The 23,434-nt window shown below is 40.0% G+C and overlaps 2 protein-coding genes across 5 annotated transcripts in view; one reads left to right on the top strand and one right to left on the bottom strand.

Annotated features, from left to right (window-relative positions):
* CCDC146 (coiled-coil domain containing 146) overlaps positions 1-20,966 on the top strand; it is an 86,399-nt gene extending 65,433 nt beyond the window's left edge. For 2 of the 3 annotated variants that reach the window (XM_075775488.1, XM_075775559.1), the window contains 10 exons: positions 1,236-1,331; positions 2,562-2,732; positions 4,121-4,209; positions 4,327-4,491; positions 7,187-7,411; positions 8,046-8,274; positions 15,795-15,923; positions 17,475-17,612; positions 19,009-19,257; positions 20,507-20,966. In XM_075775488.1, coding sequence (XP_075631603.1) covers positions 1,236-1,331; positions 2,562-2,732; positions 4,121-4,209; positions 4,327-4,491; positions 7,187-7,411; positions 8,046-8,274; positions 15,795-15,923; positions 17,475-17,612; positions 19,009-19,257; positions 20,507-20,710 — 1,695 coding nt within the window. In that variant the 3' untranslated portion in view covers positions 20,711-20,966. Of the gene's footprint in view, positions 1-1,235; positions 1,332-2,561; positions 2,733-4,120; positions 4,210-4,326; positions 4,492-7,186; positions 7,412-8,045; positions 8,275-15,794; positions 15,924-17,072; positions 17,353-17,474; positions 17,613-19,008; positions 19,258-20,506 lie in introns of those variants that run through there. The other variant, XM_075775637.1, reaches the window with a different exon arrangement.
* GSAP (gamma-secretase activating protein) overlaps positions 20,951-23,434 on the bottom strand; it is a 48,337-nt gene continuing 45,853 nt past the window's right edge. For both annotated transcript variants that reach the window (XM_075776050.1, XM_075775968.1), the window contains exons 30-31: positions 23,234-23,327; positions 20,951-22,202 (exon numbers count right to left, since the gene is read on the bottom strand). In XM_075776050.1, the coding sequence (XP_075632165.1) occupies positions 22,102-22,202; positions 23,234-23,327 (195 nt within the window). In that variant the 3' untranslated portion in view covers positions 20,951-22,101. The remainder of the gene's footprint in view (positions 22,203-23,233; positions 23,328-23,434) is intronic.

The following is a 23,434-nucleotide window of genomic DNA, read 5'->3' as shown; positions in this document are numbered from 1 at the left end:
GGAAATGCCTACTTACAGCCACTACGGCCTTTTTACACTGCAGAAGTGATAACTATTGTATGCTTCACAGAAAGGCCATGTTTGCTCCTTCCACAAGAGTGAAAGCAACTTGCTTAGAATAGGTTTTATTCACCTTTTAGCAAACCTGAGTCAAACCAAATCTGTCTCAGAGTTGGCAGCTGAAACCAAACTCCAAAGGTTGACTTTTACTGTGCCTCGTTTCCCTCTCCCTTAATGCAAGTAAACATCTAATTAATTTGATAATGTTATCACAGAAGTGAAAACTGTAAGTGCGAAACATCTCATCTATGTTGAGGTATGGTCTTTTGAACTCAAACATCTGGTTGAGATCTGAGAAAGATACCACAGGGTTGGTGCATCATCTTTGAATAGCTTCCAGATGTTTCGTTCAGTGTAATTTTTTTCCCACCTGTATGAATTACAAATTTGCAATTACGGACAGGCAACATATGCCTGCCTGGTTAGCCTGCTCTGTTTATTTCTTACTTACTTACAACCGCAAAGAATTTTTAAGTGAAGTTAGTCAGTGTGAGGTCGATTCAACCTTTTGCCTTATGAGTTACATCACGCAAATAGTTGTAGTGGGATTGTTCAGATATATTTTAATCAGAAAGTAGTTTCTAATGTGTCTTCCTTCACAGACTTCATTTTAAAATCTGACTGAATAAACTAATTTTCCCATAATGTACAAGAAAAAATAATACATGAAAAAATAATACATAACTGTTTGTGTTGTTAGTTTTGTCTTTCTAGAGCCTAAGGAGGAAAAATCTTACTTTAAAAGCTACAAGCAAAAACTATATCAAATCTACACAGATGTGAAATATTGACCCTATTAAAATCAGTGGTAAATCTATTTTTTTTCTGCAGTAAGGAAAATCTTCTGTGAATTTAGAATGTGACATCTTTGCATAGTCGCTCATTGTGATTATTTTTTAATGGTTTAGTTGCTGAAAAACATAACCCTTATAAATTCACTACTTACACTGGGCTTTGTGAAGTTTAGTGTTTATAGTTAAATTCTTAAAAGAAAAATTTTAGAAACTTGGATATGTTGCTGAGGACCTCTACTCAACAAAGAACTCTTGGACTAGCTATTGTTACAACACAGAAATTTGATTTCTTAATGTGTGTAACTACTTCAAATAGATTATCTGCAGTTTACTTTTTTCACATTTTTTGTTTGCATCAGTGTACTTGGTTTATTTTTACAGGCAGAAGCCATCCCTAAAAGTAACGGAGTATTATTAGAAAGACGACGAGAACTGCAGAAGGAAATTGAAAACACCAAGAGAAGTTTAGCTGAACAGGTGCTGAGTTCTGCTTTCTCGTTCTTTTTTGCTGTAAAAGTTGGGTTTCAATCATGAGAATAAAGGGGCTGTTTGAAGAAAAAATGATGGGAGTTTCTAGATGCAGTTTTCTGGTGAGAAAACATGTGATACTATTTGTTCAATTTTAAAGACCATTTGTTTTTGCGATAGTTAAAAAACATTTTTTGGTGTTACTACTGGTCATATATTGGAAGGCAAAAGGAAATGGGCTTTCTGGGTTAAGTCTTTCTGAATATCACTAGCTACAATACAGCTAGAAATATGATGGGTATAAATTTCCTTTGGATATGGCAGTCTCTTGTTGAAACAAGGACAGTTCAGCATTTGTACATTATAATTTTTCATCTTCACAGTTTTGCCATTTGTGGATGTCTGTCTATACTCAGCACAGCCAGTGTGGAAATGCAGATGTCTCAATTATGAGAGTATTAGTACTTGCCACTATATAAATGACTTTATAAGAAGCAATATATTTCAGACATACCTTCTTCTTAAGAGCATACCTCTTAATCTTCTTACCCTTATATCCATTTTCTTTTTGTGCTGTCTTTGAATTTGTTAGCATTATCAGGTGGGATTCAGCTTGTGTTTGAATACATATGCGTTTGGTATCTACATGTCACTATCTGTGTATGGAATACGTATATAATTTGTCACGATAGTCAATAACAATCTAGTCATATAGTCAGTAGAGCCTAGAAAGTCATCCATTCACCTCCTCCTAAAGAGGTTAACCAATGCTGGGGAGACCAAATAGCTCTTTAGAGTTCACTGACTGTATTGACTGAATCTCCAACAATTCTAGGCATCTAGATACTTTGCTCTCTTTTAAATGTCTAAATTTGGTCTCTTAATGTGAAAGCTCAGTGTCTTCCATTGTGTAGTGTCTTCCATGGACATGTCAAGACCTGACACTAAGGTTATTTAAACGTTGTATGGCCATAAGGAACCATTCTGCCCAATGGGCAATATAGCTGAAAGACATGCAAGACTGAGGAACAGAAATGCTTCTAGGTGGTAAAGCATTTTGACATGTTCATATAGGGGTTGCACATGGTGTTTCAGCTGGTATTTTAAAGCAGTATTTTTTTTAAATCCATGTAGTCTGTATAGATGTTTACTTTGCAGATAAACCCAAAGTATTTCCAACTTTGAGTTTACCATCACTGATGCATCAATGCATAAGGAATCGAATTTAATTTTCTCTAGGAAATGATATCAGAAATGGATGCCCGCATGTTAGAAGAATGTATTGCTGAAGAAGGCCGGCTTTTCAAAGAGCAGGAAAAATGCAGAGATGAGTTATCCAGACTTGCACATCTGACTTGGCTCAAAGTTGAAGAAAAGGAACATAAATCTAGGGATGTTCAGAAAGCCCAGGTAAAAAATTATCTTATGTAATTGGAAGACTCTTCTAAAGTAAAAGCAATTATATGGAGAAATCAAACTACTAGTGAGGAGAGCTTATGGACTGTCATTCCCCACTTTGAAGTTCCATCACAACACAGGAAGCTCACAATACTGTGGGGTTCTTTGAAATTTATGGTGCAGTGCAATAGTATATTAAAATATCATGCCACAATTGAAACAAGGTATTTAAAAGGACATTTTCTTTCAAGCCTATGGAATAAACAGGCAGAAAAGCAGATAGCCTCAACTGAGATTCTTGGAAGTACAACTATGTATTTTATTTTGCAAATATGTGGACATTAAAAGATAAACAGAACTGCTACTCATTCCAAGGAGAGGCAGCAGTTTTTATTTTCCTGACACATTTCCAGGTGTAAATTGTTATATGAATGTGAAAAAAGATGTAAAGAAAACTTTTCCTATGGTCACAGAAACTAGGAAGAGTCATTGGGTTTGCTACGTGCAGTTTGCTTGCATTATAATATCATATATTTGCTGTGATGTTGCACAGTTTATACTAACTGCCAGGTTTGTATATGGGAACAAACTATTTATGCTTCCACAATGCACATTTGTATTCAAATAAATTAGATAAGCTACCTTTCTAGCCCTTTGGGAATCTTTGACTGTCTGTAAAAATAGAGCAAACAATCATGCCAGGCTTTGCACCTTCAATAAAAGTCAGTCCATAAACAGATCAAAAAGATAAACAATACAAAGTAATGAAGGCACACGCGTGCCCAGAGTTGCAACCCAACACCCACCAGGTTTTTTTAATGCCAGTCTTCTCCTCCTGATACCAGTGGGAGGTGAGAAAAGGCCTGTCCATTGACGGTTAATGACACAGGCTACTGAAGACTGAATGCAACTGAAATCAAAAGGTCCAGAGCCGTAACAAAATGTAAATGTACGTGATTGCTTAAAAGCCAGAAAAGAGAAAAAAATAAATTTTATTTGAAAAGATACAATTTCAGTGGTGTATATGCCAAATAATTATAGTGATGGAACTAAGAGACTGCTTAATAGAAACAGTAGAACTCCAGATACAAAGGGCCAAGCATTTTAAGATGCAGCATCAAATTGTCTACATTAATAACAGTTGCTGTAAGCTTAATATATGTAGAAAAACTGTGTTCTTTAATGTTGTTAAGGATTTCATTATAATTAGCATAAGTTCTTAGAATAATCTAAGAATCATCTAGGTCCCTTTCAACCCAAACCATTCTGATTCTATGATTCTATGAATCTCGCCTCGCTGTCTTTTCCTCGTCTAAGAGGAATAGCTGTTCTGAGTATTTTCTTTGAAGACATTTCTTTGATATATCTAAAGTGCTCACTGAATTCTATTTAAATTTCAGATACAACTCCAAAATACTATTAAAGAAATTAAAAAAAAGGATCTTGAAATAAGAGAGTATAAAAAGAAGAAAAGAGAAATCCAAAAACAGTAAGAAAAATAATAAGAATACCTTAGCTAAAAAATGTTTTTTAAAGCCATTTTTATCCAAGGAATGTATTCATAAAATTCTAATAATTATTTCTTTCACACTTGTCACTTCTTCAGACTCCAAGGATTTGCTAAAATGTATGATGTTATCCAAAATGAAAGGAATAAATGTATGAATTTGGTGCATGCTGCTCAGCAGAAAGCAAGTGAAATTAAAAACCGGGTAAAATCGCTAGGAAATGAAATAGAAAATTTAAGGAATACTGTTATAACCAAGGAAAGGTGAGTTTTTAAGTAAGCTGTAGATCATAATTATAGAAATAAAAGATTAGGAAGAATCTTAAGAGATAATCTAGACCAACTTCAACTATGGCTATATTATCCTTGACAGTTATTATCCTGATTTTTAAAACCTGTTTCAAACAAAGACATTTAGCAACACCCTTACATAATATCTTCCAATTTGTTATCACTCTTAACAATGCACAATTAGCTTGGGCATCGCTGCATGGCACGAAGCATTTTTGAAGTTTGTCTGACTACTCTCTCACTTTACTGTCCTTTGAAAGGATAAATTGTCATTGCATTTCCTTTGTGTCACAGGTCCTGAGCCTCTAGCATCTGAATTATCATGCTGCTTCATTCAATATAAACGACACTCTTGTACTTTCTTATCCTTAGACAAAAAGAGATCCAATACATATGTGATTCCACAACAGACTGGTGTGGTACTACTAAATGAGTCACTAGCTAGTAATGTGGCTGTCTAATTATTAAATTAGAACAAACTGGATTTCTTGGTTCAAACTCAAAATGAAGTTTATTGGATAACATTTATTTCAGATCAAACAAAACATGGTTTCAGTTTCCAGGCAATCCTAGTCAAAATGAAAGGTTACATTCACAACAAAGAGGATGAGGTGGAACACGGGGTGCATTTGACTAGTTTTTCTTAGACCATTATTCTGTGGAGATGTCCTTTTGCCATCTTTTTTCATCCCAGTGATGATATTGAGCTTGGCGCGATACAGACAGAATGACAATGTCTCTGAAATGGGTAGTTGGGAAAGTAGGAAGCTAGTGAGTAGTTAACTGTGTAGGCAAACAGCACAGCCAAAACTGAGTGGTTTAAAAATAATTTGAATTTCCAAAACTTTGTTTTTCAGTGCCAAAAAAATTGCACAACCAGGCCTAAGAATGCATTCAGGATACATTCACTCAAAGTATAGAGGGACTGTTTATGAGGGAGTGTAGTGACAGGACAAGGGGTAATGGCTTTAAGCTGAAGGAGGGTCGATTTAGATTAGATGTTAGAAAGAAATTCTTTACTGTGAGGGTGGTGAGGCACTGGAACAGGTTGCCCAGAGAAGCTGTGGATGCCCCCTCCCTGGAAGTGTTTAAGACCAGGTTGGATGGGGCTTTGGGCAACATGGTCTGGTGGAGGGTGTCCCTGCCCATGGCAGGGGGGTTGGAACTAGATCTTTGAGGTCCCTTCCAACCCAAACCATTCTATGATTCTATGATTCTATGATATTGTGAATCTCTGAGTAGCTTGATTTCAAAGTCATGCTGGAGGTAGCTAGAAAAGAAGTGGAACTTCAGTGATTTAAGTGATCTTGTCAAGATGCACAAGCTGACATTTTGTGCTAAAATTTTTGAGGCCTTCCCAATCAATTACTGGTGAAAGGAGGGGTGGAAAGGGCTGCAACAGTTATATATTGGCTAGATATCAGAAATATCTAATTATTGTAGATGATCCTACTCCAGTAAAAATCCAAGAGGCATTTTGATCTCTGCAAACCTAGATTTAAAACTAGCAAGAGGTACTCTTCTCTTACCTATGGAAAATATTTTTAATCCCAGTACTAGACTTTAGTATTATAGTATCACTGACTTAATTGCAACCTACACAATTTGGAGGACACACAGAGTGTCAGTCCAAATAAGAGAAAGATTTTTCAGAAAATATTTAATAACACATTGCATTTCTGTAATATTGTCATGCTTTCAGTCTGAAACTTGCTTTACAGAAATTTAATTCAATTCAGTAATACTCTGTGGAACTGGAAAGTGTACAGACATGGGGAAAATGAACCAGAAAGAAGCTCACTGCTTTGTACAGAGTAATTCAGCAATGCAATGATGGAGCCCATGAGGGGAGGCACAATATTTCTTCAGCAGTTCTGTATTTTAACAGGAGACTATGCTGCTTCTTTCACTACCTCTTTTTTATGTTGACATGAATATCTCCCCAGTATAGATAAAGCAGTGATACTTGATCAAGAAGTGATACTTACCACAGATCAAATGCAGTAACTCTGAGTTCCATGTCATGACCAAATGAATGATATGTGTGGCAACAAGAATTTGCATTAAGTGAGGGACTATCATCTAGTGGCCAGCAAGGTCACCAGAAATAATGAGTTCTGTTCTTAATTTTCATGGTTCTATAACATGATCTTGTCACTAACCTTTTGTTGTGATTTCTTTTTCTCATCTGTCAAACAGGGAAACTGATAATTTTCTTCCTTGTGTGAATGCTGTGATACATTGTTTTATAAACAATAAACTTGGAGACCTTTGAATCACAACCACAAAATTCTTTAAATATCTCTCTTTAAATAGAAGGGGAGGATTTCTACACATTATTTGCATCACAGTTTGTGCTTCTGCTCTTGAACTTTATTTCTTACAGCCCCTTGGGCTAGCCAGTGGAGAAGAAAAGAGCTGCAGTGTGGTGCTCCATTTATAGCATTTTTCTTGGGCCATAATCCAGTTCTTTTCAAGCTGGAAAGAGTTTGCAGAGAGAAGCCGTTCTCAGAGAGTCTTTCTACTTCTTGTAATGCTTCTGTGAAGCAGAGTGACGTAGAAGATCCTTTGTGTATTTGAGGAATTAGTTTAAGCTCTGCTTTTAATTGTTGAAATTGCTTTCAAATTGAAGGACTAAAAACTTTCCTACTTTTCTGTTATGTTAAAGAAAATTGCAGAAACAACTTCTGAAGAATACAAATAATGTAGCAATTACAGAAAGTCTCAAAAGTGATTATTGCAAAATTGTACAAATCGTGCATGAGATGAAAGAAAAGAAAAAGCAACGGTGTCTGGATCTTGAGAAGCTTACCAGTATGGTCACCCATGTTGAAGAGGAAATTGAGCAGCTACGCAAAAAATATGAAAGAGCTATTCAGCAACAAAATGAGAGGTATACATGAAAATTTGATGTAGTGTATAATTTTTACATTAATGAGTCAACAATATTTTATGACGACTCCTAGTTAGGAATACTAAAAGGCTGCCTCACTACAGTGTTTCACTAAACAGTCTGCCTCACTGCAATGTCAATGCTGCTTTGCATTACACAGGTGGTGTTTCTCCATTGGTGAAGATGTTCATTCTTCAGAATTATTATTTAAAAAATATGGTGGCTTGGCTACTGAATGCCTTGAAAGCTTGTAGCCTCCTGCTCTGTTTGTGCTTTGTGTGCAGAGAAGATATAAAGGTATATAAGGTATAAAAATGCAGAAGATGCAAAGCTCCCTGATCTTGTTAATCCATTTTTAAATGAATGCTGTGGAAGGCCAGAAGAGCTTTTAAAATTATATGAGAGACTAGAGTAACTTTTGCAATTGTTTGTTCTCTGATTTTTCACATTGTAATTATATTGTTGCCTATTTAAAATGTTGTCATGATATTAAAATATTATTTGTGAAACCTTTGTACATTTTCCCAGATTATTATTAACTTTCAAGGTTGCCAGTTATGTTCTTGAATGGAATACACTGAATATGAGCCACATTTTTCTTTGATTTTACCTTTTCATTTTGGGCTTATTGCAGCGGTCTTCTGCTAAGAAATCGAGAAGAAGAACTATGCATTTTATATGAAAAAATAAACATGCAAGAAATGCTGTGTAGAAATGGAGATATTGAGATGCAAATTATGGATGAAAAGATCGGTTTTCTGAAGCTGAAGATAGCTGAGAAAAAAAGACAGATTAAATTGTGTTTCAAAGCCCTCCCAGTAAAGAATGCCCTGGATGCACATCTGGTGGTACTTCAGATACAGGTTGGTGAGAAAGAAAACCTTTTTGTTGTTGTTATTTGTATTATTCTGTATTTTAAAACTTAAGGTAATTTCATAGAAAAAAATGTCTTGATGTACAAAGTTTAATAAAACACAAAGTTCATTAATACACCTGCCTAGCAAAACACTGATGCATGTTTTCAACTTCAGATATGTGAGTTTCTATGCTTATGTGTAACTGGTTGATGCACTTCGTTCATAGAATCATAGAATGGTTTGGGTTGGAAGGGATCTTAAAGTTCATCTAGTTCCAAGCCCCCTGCCACGGGCAGGGACACCCTCCACTAGACCAGGTTGCCCAAAGCCCCATCCAACCTGGCCTTGAACACTTCCAGGGATGGGGCATCCACAGCTTCTCTGGGCAACCTGTTCCAGTGCCTCACCACCCTCACAGTAAAGAATTTCTTTCTAGCATCTAATCTAAATCGACCCTCCTTCAGCTTAAACCCATTACCCCTTGTCCTGTCACTATGCTCCTTGATAAACAGTCCCTCTCCAGCTTTCCTTGTTATGCACATGCCAAACACTTCCTGGGTATGGAATCTCAGCACACCCTCCCCATAGCCTGAAATGTCAGTATGACTAAGCTGGAGAATGGGAGTCATGGGGAAAAAATGAGAATGTAGATAAAATTTGTTGAAACTGTATTGATGGGGGTAGGTGGAGGGGTGGGAGATATACTTAGCTCTTCACATTTCTAAAATAATAACTCAATTCACACTTGACCCTGAGCCTACTCTGGAAACTCTGCTGCCTACAATGATATAATCCACATATATTTTCTTCAACACAAAACCAGTGTAAGTTTTAGTTCTAGTTACAACATGACATTAAACAACTAACAAACTAACTGCAGTGTTTGGGACATTCTTTCCTTGCTTTCTGAAATGGCTCATTTACTTTTGACCTTATCTCCAGATGGTAATTTTTTCCATACATATTCCGTTAATGCCTGCACAAAATCATAAATTAGGGTGTATCATTGCCTTTCATAACTGCATCGATGAGAGCTGTGACTCAGTGTTAAATAGTGCTTGCCCTAATCTGTTACTTCTGGTCTTTTCAAGAAACTGTATTCTGCTAAAATAATACAATGTTGTACAATACCTTATGCAAATTGTACCCCAAAGAACTTTACAGTGCCATTGCAGATTTAAATGATGAAGAGAGGGAGTATGAAAAAAAGGTGATAGACTAAAGAAAAAAAAAAAAAGATGCTTTTTCAGGTAAGATTTAGAATGAGACTGAGAGGCGCTGAGATAAATACAGTAACAAAATGCAAATGATACTTGTGAACTGAGAGAGTCAATCATGAAACTTTGATTTTTCTGTTCTGCATTTCAAGTCAGAGATTTTCCACTGAACAATGGCAAATAACCGGTTATCAGCTTTTTAAATGCGATGAGGTACTGTGGTTACTGAATATTACAAGTTCAAACTGGCTGTTAACCCAGCCATCTCTTTATGCTCAACCATTCAATGCATTAATACTTTTCCTCCTGCTGCCAATAGCCATTATGTCTAGTGAGAAATCATTTGGTTTATCTCCATGATTTAACTAAAAGCCACAAGCCCAAATCTGAATTCTGTTGTTGGTTGCCAAATTCAGATTGCTAATTCCAGTTTGGGTCCGTGTTGAAATCTGACTCAGCATCTGTTCAGTTATGATGTGAAAGGATCTTATGGAAATGATCATTTGCACAAGACGTTGACTTGATGTGTTGAATACAGATCTAAATCACTTGTCTTATCTATGAAAGCAACCTCTGAAGCCAAGCTGAAATCTGAAGAGGTGGTAACAGGAGCTCCTTTTGGACTACTATTTGTCTATCTTTCAATTTAGGTAATTATAAAAGCTCAGAGAGAGGATCAGTCCACCACAGGACTATGAAACCCTGATTTCTATCAAAGGCCCTTAGACCTCCTATAATACAGACTGTAAATCTCATTTCTGAGTTCTCCTTTCAGTTTTTATTTCTCCATTCTGTTGTGACCTTGTGTAGGAGCCAGCGTGCCTAACTTTAACATCGTTGTTAGGAGCCCACAGAACAAATTATCCAGATAGATAAGTGCATGAGGTCTCTTCATTAATGGAAGGAGTTGGGTGTCTGCCTCCAGAGGGAGATCCTGATAACCTTAGTCAGGAAGCACAATATTCCTCTTGGAGGTCTTTATTCTCAAGGCACCTACCTCTCGCCATCGATTGTATAGGAATCTATGAGTCTTTGAAGAAGAATGCTTCCAAAGGCATCTACAACTGAAATACAGTTTAGACCATCTGAATTAGGCAGGCTAAATCCTGTACCTCTTAAATTTTCTTCTTCCCTTTTCCTATCCTTCCTGTCTCATTAAGTCTTGGGTATTTTCCAGACTTTGTCATCTAATTTTTATGTATGATGTGCCCTATTTTTTTTCTCTCCTGCATTTCCCGGCCTTCCCATTACCCCAGAACTTTTTCCTTGTTCTCACTCCACAGGTGAATTAAATGAGCTAGTATTGAATGCTGAATGATTTTCCAACAACAGATATACATCATCGGTAATACTTCAAATATATCGAGAGAGATCTGAAAGGAAAATGAGACTCACTCTTACAAAACTGAAAAGATTTCAGTATTAGTTGTTTGCATTTGACTGAGATATTTTGACTCCTTTAGAGACACTGTTTGAATCTAAAAAAGTCTCGTGTATTTTCACCAGATGTTTTAATCAGCACTAAATTAGCTCTTCTGAGGTGGGATATCTATTTCTGTTAGAGATGCACCTCTTGGAACAGATGGATGAATGACTACGTTGTATTCAATGGGCTGCAGAAACTGGGTCCCTGTCTCAGTGGCTGTGGTACCCACTGGGAAGGGGCAAAGCACGGTCAGGGCTGTGTGCCATTCAGCAAGAACAAAAATTTCACCTGAGTCTCCGATATTCCACATGAGCTGCTTAATCATCAAACTGATGTGTGTTCCATTTGTACACTTTTCATCAGAAGCTGCATATTTCCACAAAAGTGAATAGGTTTTAGCTAATAAAATAGTGTTGTCTTAAGCAACACCAGAGCTCTTCTAAGCAAGTGCTAGCAATGTGGACTAGGTATTTTTGTTGCTACCATTGTAAAACATTAAACCCAGAAATATTTACAGGTACTTCCTTTATCTGACACAAAAAATACCTGGTAAGATTCTAAGGTGGTTTTTCTGGGGCATAAAACTGTGTAAGTTTTAATTGGGACTGCACATCAAGGGACTGTTCCCGCTGACTGAAATGACCCATGAAAACTAATCTGCCTTCATGCATCAATGAGAAATACTTAGCATTAATCATTAATTAGTCCAACACGTAGACCTGCTGAGCTAAGATGCTGTAGATGGGACTTTCATGCCTCAGAGTTCAGCTACAGGGAGTGACAGTTTATTATTTGAGGCATTTAGCATCAACATTTGTCCAAGGTTTTAATACAACCCCATGAAAATCTCCAGATTACATCATCACCATCATAAAAAAAAATGGGGCTAGTAGAGAGGTAAAGAGTTTATCTAGGCAATCCTGCTCCAACTCCAGCGTCGGACTGCCTGTTGTTCCTAAGCGCTAAGCTGTGCTTTCACACCACCACTGGGAAACTCCAGTTTGCTTGGCAAGCTATCCCAGTCCTTCCTTAAGAGTGAAAGATTTTCTTAACCTTTAGCCTGGATCTTTCTTGCCTCAGTGTAAGAATATTGACTTGTGTTCTGCCCACCAGGGACATGACAAATGGTTCATACTCTTCCTCCCTGCAACATTTCATGTTACTGGAAGAAAGTTAATCATGTTCCTCTCCCATCCTTCTGCTAGGTTACACAACCCTGTTTTTTCCATCAGCCCTTACAGATCTTTCTCAGGTTGTTCTTTTTTTCTTTTTTTTTTTTATTTTGGGCAGCTGGGTCTTTATTTTTTTTGAGGTGCAGTGCCTCATATCAGTGGCTGAGAGTGAAAGGATTCATTCAGGCATCTTGCAGGTTATGTTCCTGCTCATGTGTCCAGGTACAGTGGTAGCCTTTCTTGCAACATGACGTATTGATTCATCTTCATGTAAATGTATGTAACAATCAGACCCTTTTAAAAGAAAGGGTATCTAATCAGTTGACCTTGATTCTGTATTTGTACAGGTAAATTTTCCTGCATACATGTATCGCCTTGCATTTGTTATTTAACATTATCTCTTTTGTTCAGAGATAATTTTGAATTTGCATCTTCTCCTCCAAAAAGTATTTGCAGTCTCTCTGAGCTTAACCTCATTCTACTGATGTAGTACTTACCTTCCTTACATTTTCATCCAGAATCCATCTCCTTAGCTTGTTTATGAGAATGTCATATGACACAATATCAAAGCTATGTAAAAATCAAGATGTATGATACCTATTTGTTATCCACACATCTGTTTGTTACATTATCACAGTAGGAAACTGGTCTGGTTTGGCATGACTCAACACACCCGTGTTGACTGTTATTCCTACCCTTTGCCTTTTCTAGCTGCCTACAAAGAAAGCTTAACGATTTGTTCCAGATTTATTCTTCAGAAAGTGAATATAAGTTATCTGTAGTTCCATAGCTCCTTTTTCCACCATTTTTAAAAATAGGTATGGTCTTTGCCCTTTTCTAGTGCTCTGCGTACCTCACCTACTTTCTCTAAGCTTTCCAAAATAAACACCAGATATCCACTTTTTCAGATCATTCCCTTTATCTAGGTATGTGTGTTCCCTCTTGTCTGTTCATCCTTCAACAATTCCTTCTGATTCATTACAATCAAACGTAGGAAAGCGTCTCTTGTAGAGCCTTTTCCTAGCCACTGCATCAAATCTACTCCAAGAAAGAAAGGATTTTTTGTTTGTTTTAAGACTTAGAATCTCTTAGTACTCAGATAAAGCCTTGTCCAAGGAAAACACTACAAATTAGGAGAAAATTTGGTGAAAAAGGTGGCTATAGGCACATCACTTAAGCAGACACAGAATAGCGTGGTTATCTCTTAATGTGCTTTGTTTTCCATACTTTTGTTTTCCATCACGTCTTGTGATACTTTTGGATTAGCCTGCATCTAATCACTCCCACTTCATATTGCATTTAGAGTAAGCCTAGTATTTAAGTTTAACATGAAATTTTTAATAGATTTTTTTTTCTGGGTTGGACAGTGTTTTGGCTGCAACAGTCCTTCTCTAAACTAACTATTCAATCCTGCAAACTTTTACTCAGTGAGCCATCCCTAATCTCATTAGGGTACCACTGCCTCCAACAAGGCGTTTTCAGCTGTGTTAGTAGTTGAGAAATTTGGCCCCAGATATGAAACATCAGTGGAAGCATTCCTGCATCCTGTTCTTCGTGCTAGTCCTGCTCTCACATTCTCTCGCTCTGTGTATTAATTGGGCTTGAGTTTTAGTTGCTTATAATTAAAATAAATAAATCTTTCAGTATCCCTGAAACTAGTTACGCACTGAATGGCATTCATTTTAAACCAAATCATGATTTGAAAAGGAAATCGTTCATTACGGTAATTTAAGGTTTTTACGTTGCCTGACCTTAGACAAAGTGTGAAAGAAAGAGCTGTGTGATGCTTTTTTACCAGAAAAAGAACTAAGACGACAAGTGTTTGGTAAGGTTCCATATCACCCAAGCTGATCTGTCCCTTTTCCCTTTTCCCGTTAAACATGACTTGTTAACTTCCAGTGAACAACCCCCGCCCTGGTAGCAACATCTAAACATTTACTTTGTCTTTTTGCTGACTGTTCATAACTTTAAGAACCAGTGACCCCTTCTTTGCTTAGTAGTATCATCACCTACAATTGATGGTTAGCATTTACAGCTACTTACTTGGGTCATGTTATGTTAGAGCTAATAGATCAAGGTGGGAGTGACAATGTGCTGACAGATGGCCAGGTGTGTATCAAGGCACAAAACCCCACCACTGTCAGTCCTGCAAGTCCAAGCAGGAAAAAAATGCTCCAGTCACTCCTTCCGTCAGTATTTGTGTGAAACATGGATGTCTACCTAGCCTCTTCTGGGAGGGGATATTCCATGGGAAGATCTCATGTTGGAAAGGTCAGGGAACACCTGCCTCTCTGGGCCCCGGGAGTACCGCATGGCTCAGTGTCACCACTGAGTCACTTCAGGACATGTGCCTGGGAACTTTGACATAGAAAACTTGGATACCTGCAGGGACGAGACCTTTAGCACTAACCAGCAGGGAAGCAGGACTTTCAGGTTTAGCTTGCAACCAAACTGTCAGGCACTTGTTTCCTTCCTGCATCCATAAGTGGATCCTATGGGCCAAAGAGAAGATTGTAGGGAATAAAGGAAGACCCTCCACCCCAAACATCTGATGTATTCCTGAGGATAAAAGATATAGCCGGAGGATGAAGCAGCAGGTGGGACCCAATTTCTGGCAGACAGCAGGGTTTGCTTCCATCCTGCAACTGTCACACCATTGTCTCCTTAAAAAAAAAAAAAAAAGCTCATAATCCTTTGTATTAACCCCTGTCCCCTCCCCCAGCACAAGGAAGTCTTGTCTGTTAGTGTTGAGAAAGTCTGTGGGGACGTGCTTAAACTGTGAGGAGCCCTGGGCACCCACTGCTGCCCCCCCACACAGCCGCCTCTGCCCCAGCAGGTGCCGGCTTGGCCGGGCTGTAGAGTCCTGGGGAGGGGAAGGAAGCGGGGGCCAGTGGGGGCTCCCACCCTTCCCACTGCTCCTCTCCCTCCTCAGGACGGGGCTGTAGCTGTGGTGGGTCTCAGCTCGCTGCCCTGCCCCAGTGACCATGGTCCATCCCCCCCGCCCGCTGAGAGCAGCTCTGGGGGTGGCCCTGAGCCCAACATGCTATGGCCCAGAGGACGTAATTTGGGACAAGCCATCTGCGGCTTTTCATCCAGGCCACCAGCAGCAGAAGGTGTCACTCCCTGGGACAGCCTCTTTCTGACTTCCCAAACATGTTCAGAAGGTGAAAATCATCTTCCAGTCCGGGGTTTTTATGATACCTGGTAGCTCAGAGAAAAAGCCTCTCCTGTGTGGCTGAAATATTTACACACTATTTTAGGTGGCTGTATGGCACATGGAGGAGGAGTCAAAGGAACAAGTGTTCAAGACATTTAAACCATTAAAAAGATGAAGCTAATTTATATTTGTGCATTATAGGGAAGACCTGTGATGCAATCTACTGTTTTTCAAATTCCCATTCATTAGCAACAGGACAGCAGAAAGACGTTAATCTACCTCTGTTTTCACAGGGAAATGTTTCCCATCGTTTGACCAGTATCGCTTTGCTCAGTCCTGCACCGCCTGGGCATCCCAAGTGTCTCCCAGCAAAGCTGGAGCCATGCTGCTGAGCCCAGGAGTTGGCAGTGCCGCCATCCACCGGTACACCCAGGCTGCTTTACTGCGGTTCGCCTGGCATAAACTGAGACCTTCCACCTCTGCTCATGCAGTAACAGTGGGGCTTTCGGCTTCTTGTCTGAAAAAAATAACTGTTGTGGCTTTTTGTTTGCTAGTATTCCAAGTGCAAGGACAGGATTAAACAGATGGAGGCAATCTTTGCTGATCCCATGAACGAGACTAGAAAGCGAGACTTGGGCGGGAAGGACCCATTTCCACCTGAGCTGCTAAAAAAGATTGAGCAGGTAACATCACTTCTCATGTCACAAGCTCTCATGCTGATTGACCTCGTTTAGAAAAGGCAAATAGTACCTTTTATTCTTTTAAAATAAACTTATTTTTGTAAGAGGAATTAAAATAATTATGATTGGCTAACAGGAACTCCAGCCCAGCATCTGCTTTCCAGGAAAACTGGACATCAGATGTTTTGACTTCTTCCAGCAGAGGCTGGAGAGCAGGAGCACACACCGGCTCTGTGTAGCGCACCTGGCTCCGCAGCACCCTCTGCCAGCCTGTCTGTTCACACCTCGGCACGTCCGTGCAGACCCTCCCGCTTCACTGAGGCTTCAAAGGCACAGGAAAGGTGGCAGAAGGAAACAAATGCAGAATGAACTGCTACCAAACCAAGTTGTCACTTCTGCAACTGGCCTTCAGCTGTTCCACCCCTGTGCACGGGCTGTGAGCGGGAGGCAGACCCACACCCCTCTTCTCAACATCTGCACGCAGGACACAGAATCGAACACCTGCTCAGACTTTGGCTTTACTGCTTTGGTCCCGTGCCGGACAGGGAGCCCAGAACAGAGCTTCGGGGAGCGGCAGCCAGGCCAGCCGAGCAGCTGCCCATCTGACCGCCATGCTGTCAGCTGCCTCAAAACGAAGGATTAGGTCCAAAATTAAAGTTGGTTTCAGGGCACATCCGGTATGTGAGAAGGTAAAGGAATGGAATGAGCAACCATGGTATTTTCTTAGATCTTTGTGCCCGTCCCATTTATAGGGGCACAAAACTCCCCCCACTGTGTTTAGTGTTGGGGGGATTCACAGGGGGCTGTGAAGGTATTCAGGTAACGGCAAGCTCGGAGCAGCACACGGTGGAAGTGCTCCTTTTGAAATCCCGTTTGTAATGATTTACCACCACCGCTTCCCAGTAGCTGCCTGAATTACTCGAGCTTTTTGCTTTACTTTCACATATTCCTTGGCAGGAGGGAGCTCTGCATGGCCAAGCAGGCTACAACAGAGCCCGCTATTACCACCCCACACAGTGAAAAGCCAGGCTTTTGGAGTCGTGAGATAAATGTAATGTTCTCTTTCACTCTCCTCATGCTTTTAAAGTCCTTTTAGTTGCGTGGTATTCTCTTTTTTTAATCTTTGGAGCCTATATTTATTTTTTTTTTTAGCAGCAGGGAGGAAAAAGGTATTATTTCAAGCAAGAGCTGAAACCTTCTCATTATGACATGACTCAAGGAACCAGAAGTTTAAAAAAAGAAAAAAAAAAATAATCACTGGACAAAAAAATCATTGCTTTCAAGAAAAATCACAGCAAGGCAGTAACACTGCTGGTGTAACCCTTGCCCCCAAAGGGCCTGGTCTGACAGGGAAGAACTGTACGACTGACAGTATCCAACTGAACCAACTGCGGCTGGTACTTGGCAGAGAGGGTGAAAAAGATTGAGAAAACTGATGAAGTGATTATTTATGGCTGTTACCGGTATTATTTCAGCAGCTCTCAAAGCAATCACAGAAACACCTTGTGTTGCACCTTCCGCTGTCTTTTACCTTGTGTACTCTTCTCACTGCAGCTAGAGGTGGAGCTGGTGCAGAAGGAGGAGAAGCTGCTGGAGACAGATTTTCTCTACAAGCATGTTTCCCGGCTGACAGACAGAATCCGGGCCAGGGCAGAGGACGGGAAGCAGGACACGCTGCTGCTGGCGAAAAGGGTAAGAAGGGCATTGTGCGCTCGGCCGGCCTAGGCAGAATGAAATAATATCTGGGCAAGAGGTAAGATGACTCACTTGCAAATTACAAAACTAGTGGCTGGAAATATTGATTGTCAAGTCGTATGTTAGTCTTCAGAAATTATAGACGTTTAGTAGTAACACTAACATAGATATGGCAAGAGCATTAGGTGAGCGTGCTTTCTTTTTGAAAGAAAGTTGCATCATGAGCAGTACCTTTCACCGAATTACAGGACTAGTTATTTCTCAGGTCAAGTGCTTAGAAACTTGGGAGAATCCTCCTTTTGCCTGGAGAGCCCTTCCACGACAAACACATTATGGATAAAAAGAAATAGGGAAAAGATAAGTTCTATATCCCTCCAACACAGAAAAAGATAAGCTTGATATCTGGCTCCAAGTTTCTGTCTTAGGTATGGAGAACACAGGAAAGAAATATCATTTTCAATACAGTTACTTTTACATAATTATAGCTATTTCCTTTTAACTGCCAGTAATATTGTTTGGGGAAGAGCAAAAATCCTCTCACCCCCACCTCCTTAATGTAAAAGGTCCAAATAAAGCAGAGCTGAGTGAAAGACAGGAGAGAGAGAGAGGAAAGAAAAAAAGCAAAGTAATTCATGTAAAACAGGGCCAGGGTTGATTTTTTTTTTCCTTAGGTGTTAGGTTTGGCCCTTGGAAAGGCTTAACACAAAATACATCTTTATAGTAAATCTTGAATTTTCCACAGACAGAGAAACAACATGGCTGTTATTTGGGTTTGTGAAATCATGGCTGTAGGCTAATAAACTACAGTAAAAATGGCAGCCTGCCAAAAGCTACATCCATGTGCTCTGATCTCCAATTGCCTATTAGTCACTTAAGACAGAGTATCTGAGTTCTGTCAGGTTTTTTTGTTTAAAGCATGCCCAGTCAGACTGAAGGATTCCTGTCCCATTCCTTTTCTGCTCATCCCCCTGCCAAGGATAACTTCCCAACCGCAGCCCCCGCTGTGTCCACATTATCACTCAATTATCTCGTAAGGAGCAGGCTTATGACACCTTTATCACAGTTAATTGTGCACAAGGGCAAGTGGAGTCTGCCTTTGAGGGCAGCGGGAGTTTTGCTATTCAGCTGAAAAAGGCAGGAGATAAATAGAAATTTGCTTTTCTGTACCCTGTATTGGAATAAATGTGACTTTTTATGCAAGTTTCTGTGGTTCCAAGTGCACAGAGAAACACAGGGCCTGTTTCATTAAGTCATTTTCAACTATGGAACTATTTTTTAAAACAGAGTGAAGTTGGACTTGTTTTTGCATACTTGGTACTTACCCAAGTGTTGTGCCCATGAGTGAGTTGCTAAAGAGAAGCCCTAACTAAACTGCCATTGTTACTTGCTCCAGACAAACGAACTGCAGAAGAAGATAAGGGACAGAACCCAGAAGATCATGGCTCTTGTCGCGGAGTTATCCATGAAGCAAGCGCTTGCCATTAAACTCCAGCAGGAAATGAGAGAAAAAGAACAATTTTTGATGACTGTTTCATCGAGGATAGAGCAAGGCCTTCCCCCTCCCAAAGAAACAGAAAATGAGTGGTTGAAAATATTACATAACGAGAAGATGCAAAAAGCAGCAGCTGAAGCCAGAGCCAAAGTAAGTTTTTGCCACACGTTGCAGTTAGATCTGCAGCCCCATCTTTTCACTGCTCAAGCTTGTCTTTCTAAAAGAGCTGTGCTAGCTCACTGATAGCTGATCCCTGCCACACGCGGAGCTCCAGGAGTCAGTAGGGATGATGATGGTGCAAAGACATGCAGTGACGTGGGATGCTGTGGGTTTGTGGAGCTTTAACTGCAGTCTGGCACAGCGCCTAGAACTGGGCATCAGATCCCGAGGAGAGAACACATTACACTAAAAGGAACACACACCTTCAATTATTAAAGTAATTTGTGTGACCGTGTTTTGGAATGATGGGTGTGAGAGCCACCACTGAGGTATTGCTTTCCAGTTGGTTTCAAGGTAAAGCTGCAAAAGGTGGGGTGTGGGGTTCAGGAAAAATAAAAGTTTAGTGTCTTCCACATACCAGATGCAGTGAACATCACATCAGAAGCAGCAAGAAATCAGATTGCTGGGCGAGACACGGAGGGCAGGCAGGGCAGCTTAGTGAGCAGTGCTTCCAATTCCACCCTGCCGGATGCTACACCATGCCTCCTTCGCTGGGACCATCGGTGATCCCTGCGCAGAAAGCTCCCAAAGCAGAGAAAGTTGTATAAAAATGAGACGCGTGTACTGAGGGAATTCTTGCTGCTGGGAAGTGAGCTTTGCCATAAGAGTGCTTTAGTCAATCACCCCAAGGGAATCTGAAAGGCACACAAAGCTGGGAGAGGAACACATTGTGCACACACTTAAAGAACTTGAAGTCACACAAAACAGCTGCAGTAAAACTGGTTTAGAGTAAGAAACTTCTCTGTCGTTAACACTTCTCCTCAGGCTATGACTCAGTTTCCTTTCAGTGCTGTGGATACAAGGTCACTGCAGTAACTGTACTCAGGAAAAGCTGCTGTCCCCATAAATACAGCTGCAGTTGCAAGCATCAGAACAATTATCCCCTTGCTGAGATGTTCTGTGTACACTTACTAAAACTTTTAAAAGTTCATCTAATCTGTTTTCTTCACAAATAGCAGAAGCATTACAGGCTCAAACTGTATTCTATTTAAAAGGACAAACTCACACCTATGTGGTCAGTTAACTCCTGCTTTCCTTTAAGACCCCTCTGGGTTTCCTGGTTTGGTAAGGATTAGTCTAACGGTGCTTCCTTTGTTAGGCATTCTGTACATTGGCTGGGAGAGTACTGGAGTTTTAAAGCACGTACTCCCTAAGTGATCAAAGGGTGTTTCTTTCACAGCATGCTGCCGAAGAGGAACAAGCCGCAGTGCCCGGCTCTGTCCACACGACAGCTGAACAACGCCCAACCGCCTACGTCCCAGATGACGAATACAGTCTCCCATTGCCGCGGCCCTACGGCGCTCTGGCTCCTTTCAAACCAAGTGAACCTGGTTCAAATATGAGACATTTCAGAAAACCCATTGTAAAGCCAATTGAAGTCTGAACCTAATGCAGGAGAGGCCACTACCAGCTGCTGAATCTCAGGGTCAACAGTATTTGCACTACATTGGAGGAATGTTCGTTAGCGTTTAGCCAAATTCCATATTCAAGACGGAGTAGCTGTTAATGCCAGCTACATAGTCGAGATCTAAGTTCCCTTCTGGCCAGGAGGAGCCTGGTACCCCAAACGCAGTGCAGTATTTTAACAGCTTAAGAAAAATGAGTGATCATCATACTACGCTTATTTTTTTCCCCAGGAAAGTTTTATTGCATCTGATTATATTTTATAATACATTCCATTAAAAAGAAAAGGCTAGAAAAATCTTCTCTTGTCATTAATATAATACGAACACAGTCCCCGCCGCTTACACAAATACACCAGCACAGCTTCCTGCAGTCTGGGACTGGGTTTTACACTTGCCAGACTCATTTTAATTATATTGAGAAAAATATTCCTTCCCTCCGTGCAGTTACTGAGGAAGCTCCACTGATGGCCATGACCAGAGAATGACCGTGAACTTGCCAAGTCACTCCTGAGAACTGGATCTGTTTATTTTATTGGTTAGGAACAGGAAGCATCAGTGGAAACTACTCAGAGAGAATATCAGAGGTTGCTATTGAAAACCTTCAAAATCTATCAAATTGTCTGAGTTTCACTAGTTTATTAGTCTGAAACTTTGATAGAGCTGTTTATAAATCCCATAAAGACTGCAGAAATCCTACATGTCAGAACTCAAAATTTTCTCTGCACAGCAAACTGCTGTTACTCTTTTAAATTAATGTCACAGTTCAGAACTTAAAAAAAAAAAGCAAAAAACAAAAAACCAAAACTGCTTCAGTTCTGTACAAATAAAAGTTGAAAATGAAGGAGAAACAATGGCCATTTCTTTTTGAAGCTGAGGTTTGAACTGTAACGCTAAAAGTTGAAAGAATGAAGTAAAACTTTGTCCAAGCCACTGTTAAGGTAATTTTCCAAAGAACTTCTTTCTTATCCTGTGCTGCTTACAATATATTATATTACCTTTTTCAGGATGTTAAAATAATTGACATTAATATCAAATTTCACAGCATGTTTTGATACCTGCTGTAGTTCCACTGATTTGAACATGAAACAATGAAGCCATAATTACCTTTCACTGGAAACCTGGGTTCGTGTCAGACAAATTTCTCTAGGATTTATCTGGAAGTCAGTGATTTCAGCCTTAATAGGTTGCACCAAAGAATATTTTGAGTAACCTATGTCAATAATGGTGGCTACACAAAACTGCAGATTATTTGGAAAACAACATGACATTTAAGTTTAAAACAAACACCAAAAAAAGTTGGTTGCACACTTGTGTGTGAATACTTTTATGTAAGGGTACCACAGCTCGCCTTCTTCAACAGCGTGTTATTTCAGGAATATTTGAGGCCTAAAAGCGTCACAGTGTGTTTGAGTGCTGTCTCCTCTACAAATCTTACATTAACATGGTCTTGTTTTTCATGCGGATGCACGCCTAGAACAACAGTGGGAGAAAGTTAGTCTTGACAAAATCCGAAGTGTTCTTGTACACTTAATCCTGCAGTCTGTTAAACATCGTCATCTACGATACCGGAAGGTAAGGTCATGGGTGGAACTGTGTTTTCATGTACACAAAGTACCCACAGCTCTCAGTAGAGTCCTTTGGATGCTCACCCACGGCAAAAATTCTCCTGTTATGTGGGCTATAAGTAAAGGACAGACCATCTCAGGAGGCCGCCAGGGATTTCCACACTAATGCCACCCTGTAGATCCAAACCAAGATTTAAGCACAGTGGCTATGTTTGTGCTAGTGCATAAAACACACCAGGGCACGTTCTCGTATGCTTCTATATGGTTAAACTCTTTTGCCTCCCCAAATGGGGTGATATCCATACATGGACAACCCTGTGTTAGCCTTGAGGTCCTTATCCTGACTTAAGGTGCTTACTAGTACAGGCACAGCCAGTAACGCTTAAAAGCATAATGCTTCCCTTAACACACCTTGCTTTTTCAGTGGGATTCAGAATCTTCAGATGCTCGGGTTCACTGTGTGAAGCAAGTGCCCTAACCAATTTAAATTTAATTTCAAAAAAAGGAACAGCATTGAAATAAAACAATGCCTGTTACTTCAGAGCATCTGCTAATGTAGTGATGTGGGTACTCTCTTCTGAGGTGGAAGATAGGATTTTGGTTGCCTCTGAGCCACCATAGTGTATAAATAAGGATCAAGTGCTTCTCCCCCTTTGAACACAGAACAACAGCCGTATGTGACCCACGTTTCACTACGTGCACTCTGAAAAGTGCAAATTTGCCAACTGGATTCAACACACAGAGGATCTGGAAGAAAGGATGTGCAGCGAAGGAGCCCCCTGACAGTTCCTATCAGCGGGAAGACAACCAAACCTGCCCGTTCAGGTATCACCGGAGTTTTAGAACTCAGTTATGTCAATATAGTCAGAATACAGCTGAGCATGAGCATCAAAGGGCAACAGTTACTGGTCTTTCAAAGCACAGAATTAACATTACCTTGATTCTCTATCTCTGCCAGCATATTAGTCAGGTAGTTAAGTGGCAAAAACTCCACAGGGACTGAGCGTCTCTCAGGGATAGGCCTGCTACACTGAAAGGGAGAATATTTCAGCTTAGTTCACAAAGTCGCACAGAGCCGAGTTGCAGCATTATCTTTAGCGTGTTACAGTCTACAGGAAGGTCATGCATCTCAGCACT

This window comes from Balearica regulorum, chromosome 1 (genome assembly GCF_011004875.1).
Source record: "Balearica regulorum gibbericeps isolate bBalReg1 chromosome 1, bBalReg1.pri, whole genome shotgun sequence".
NCBI lineage: Eukaryota > Metazoa > Chordata > Aves > Gruiformes > Gruidae > Balearica > Balearica regulorum.
The sequence above is the reverse complement of the archived record's forward strand: the minus strand, read 5'-3'. Positions and strand labels throughout refer to the sequence as shown.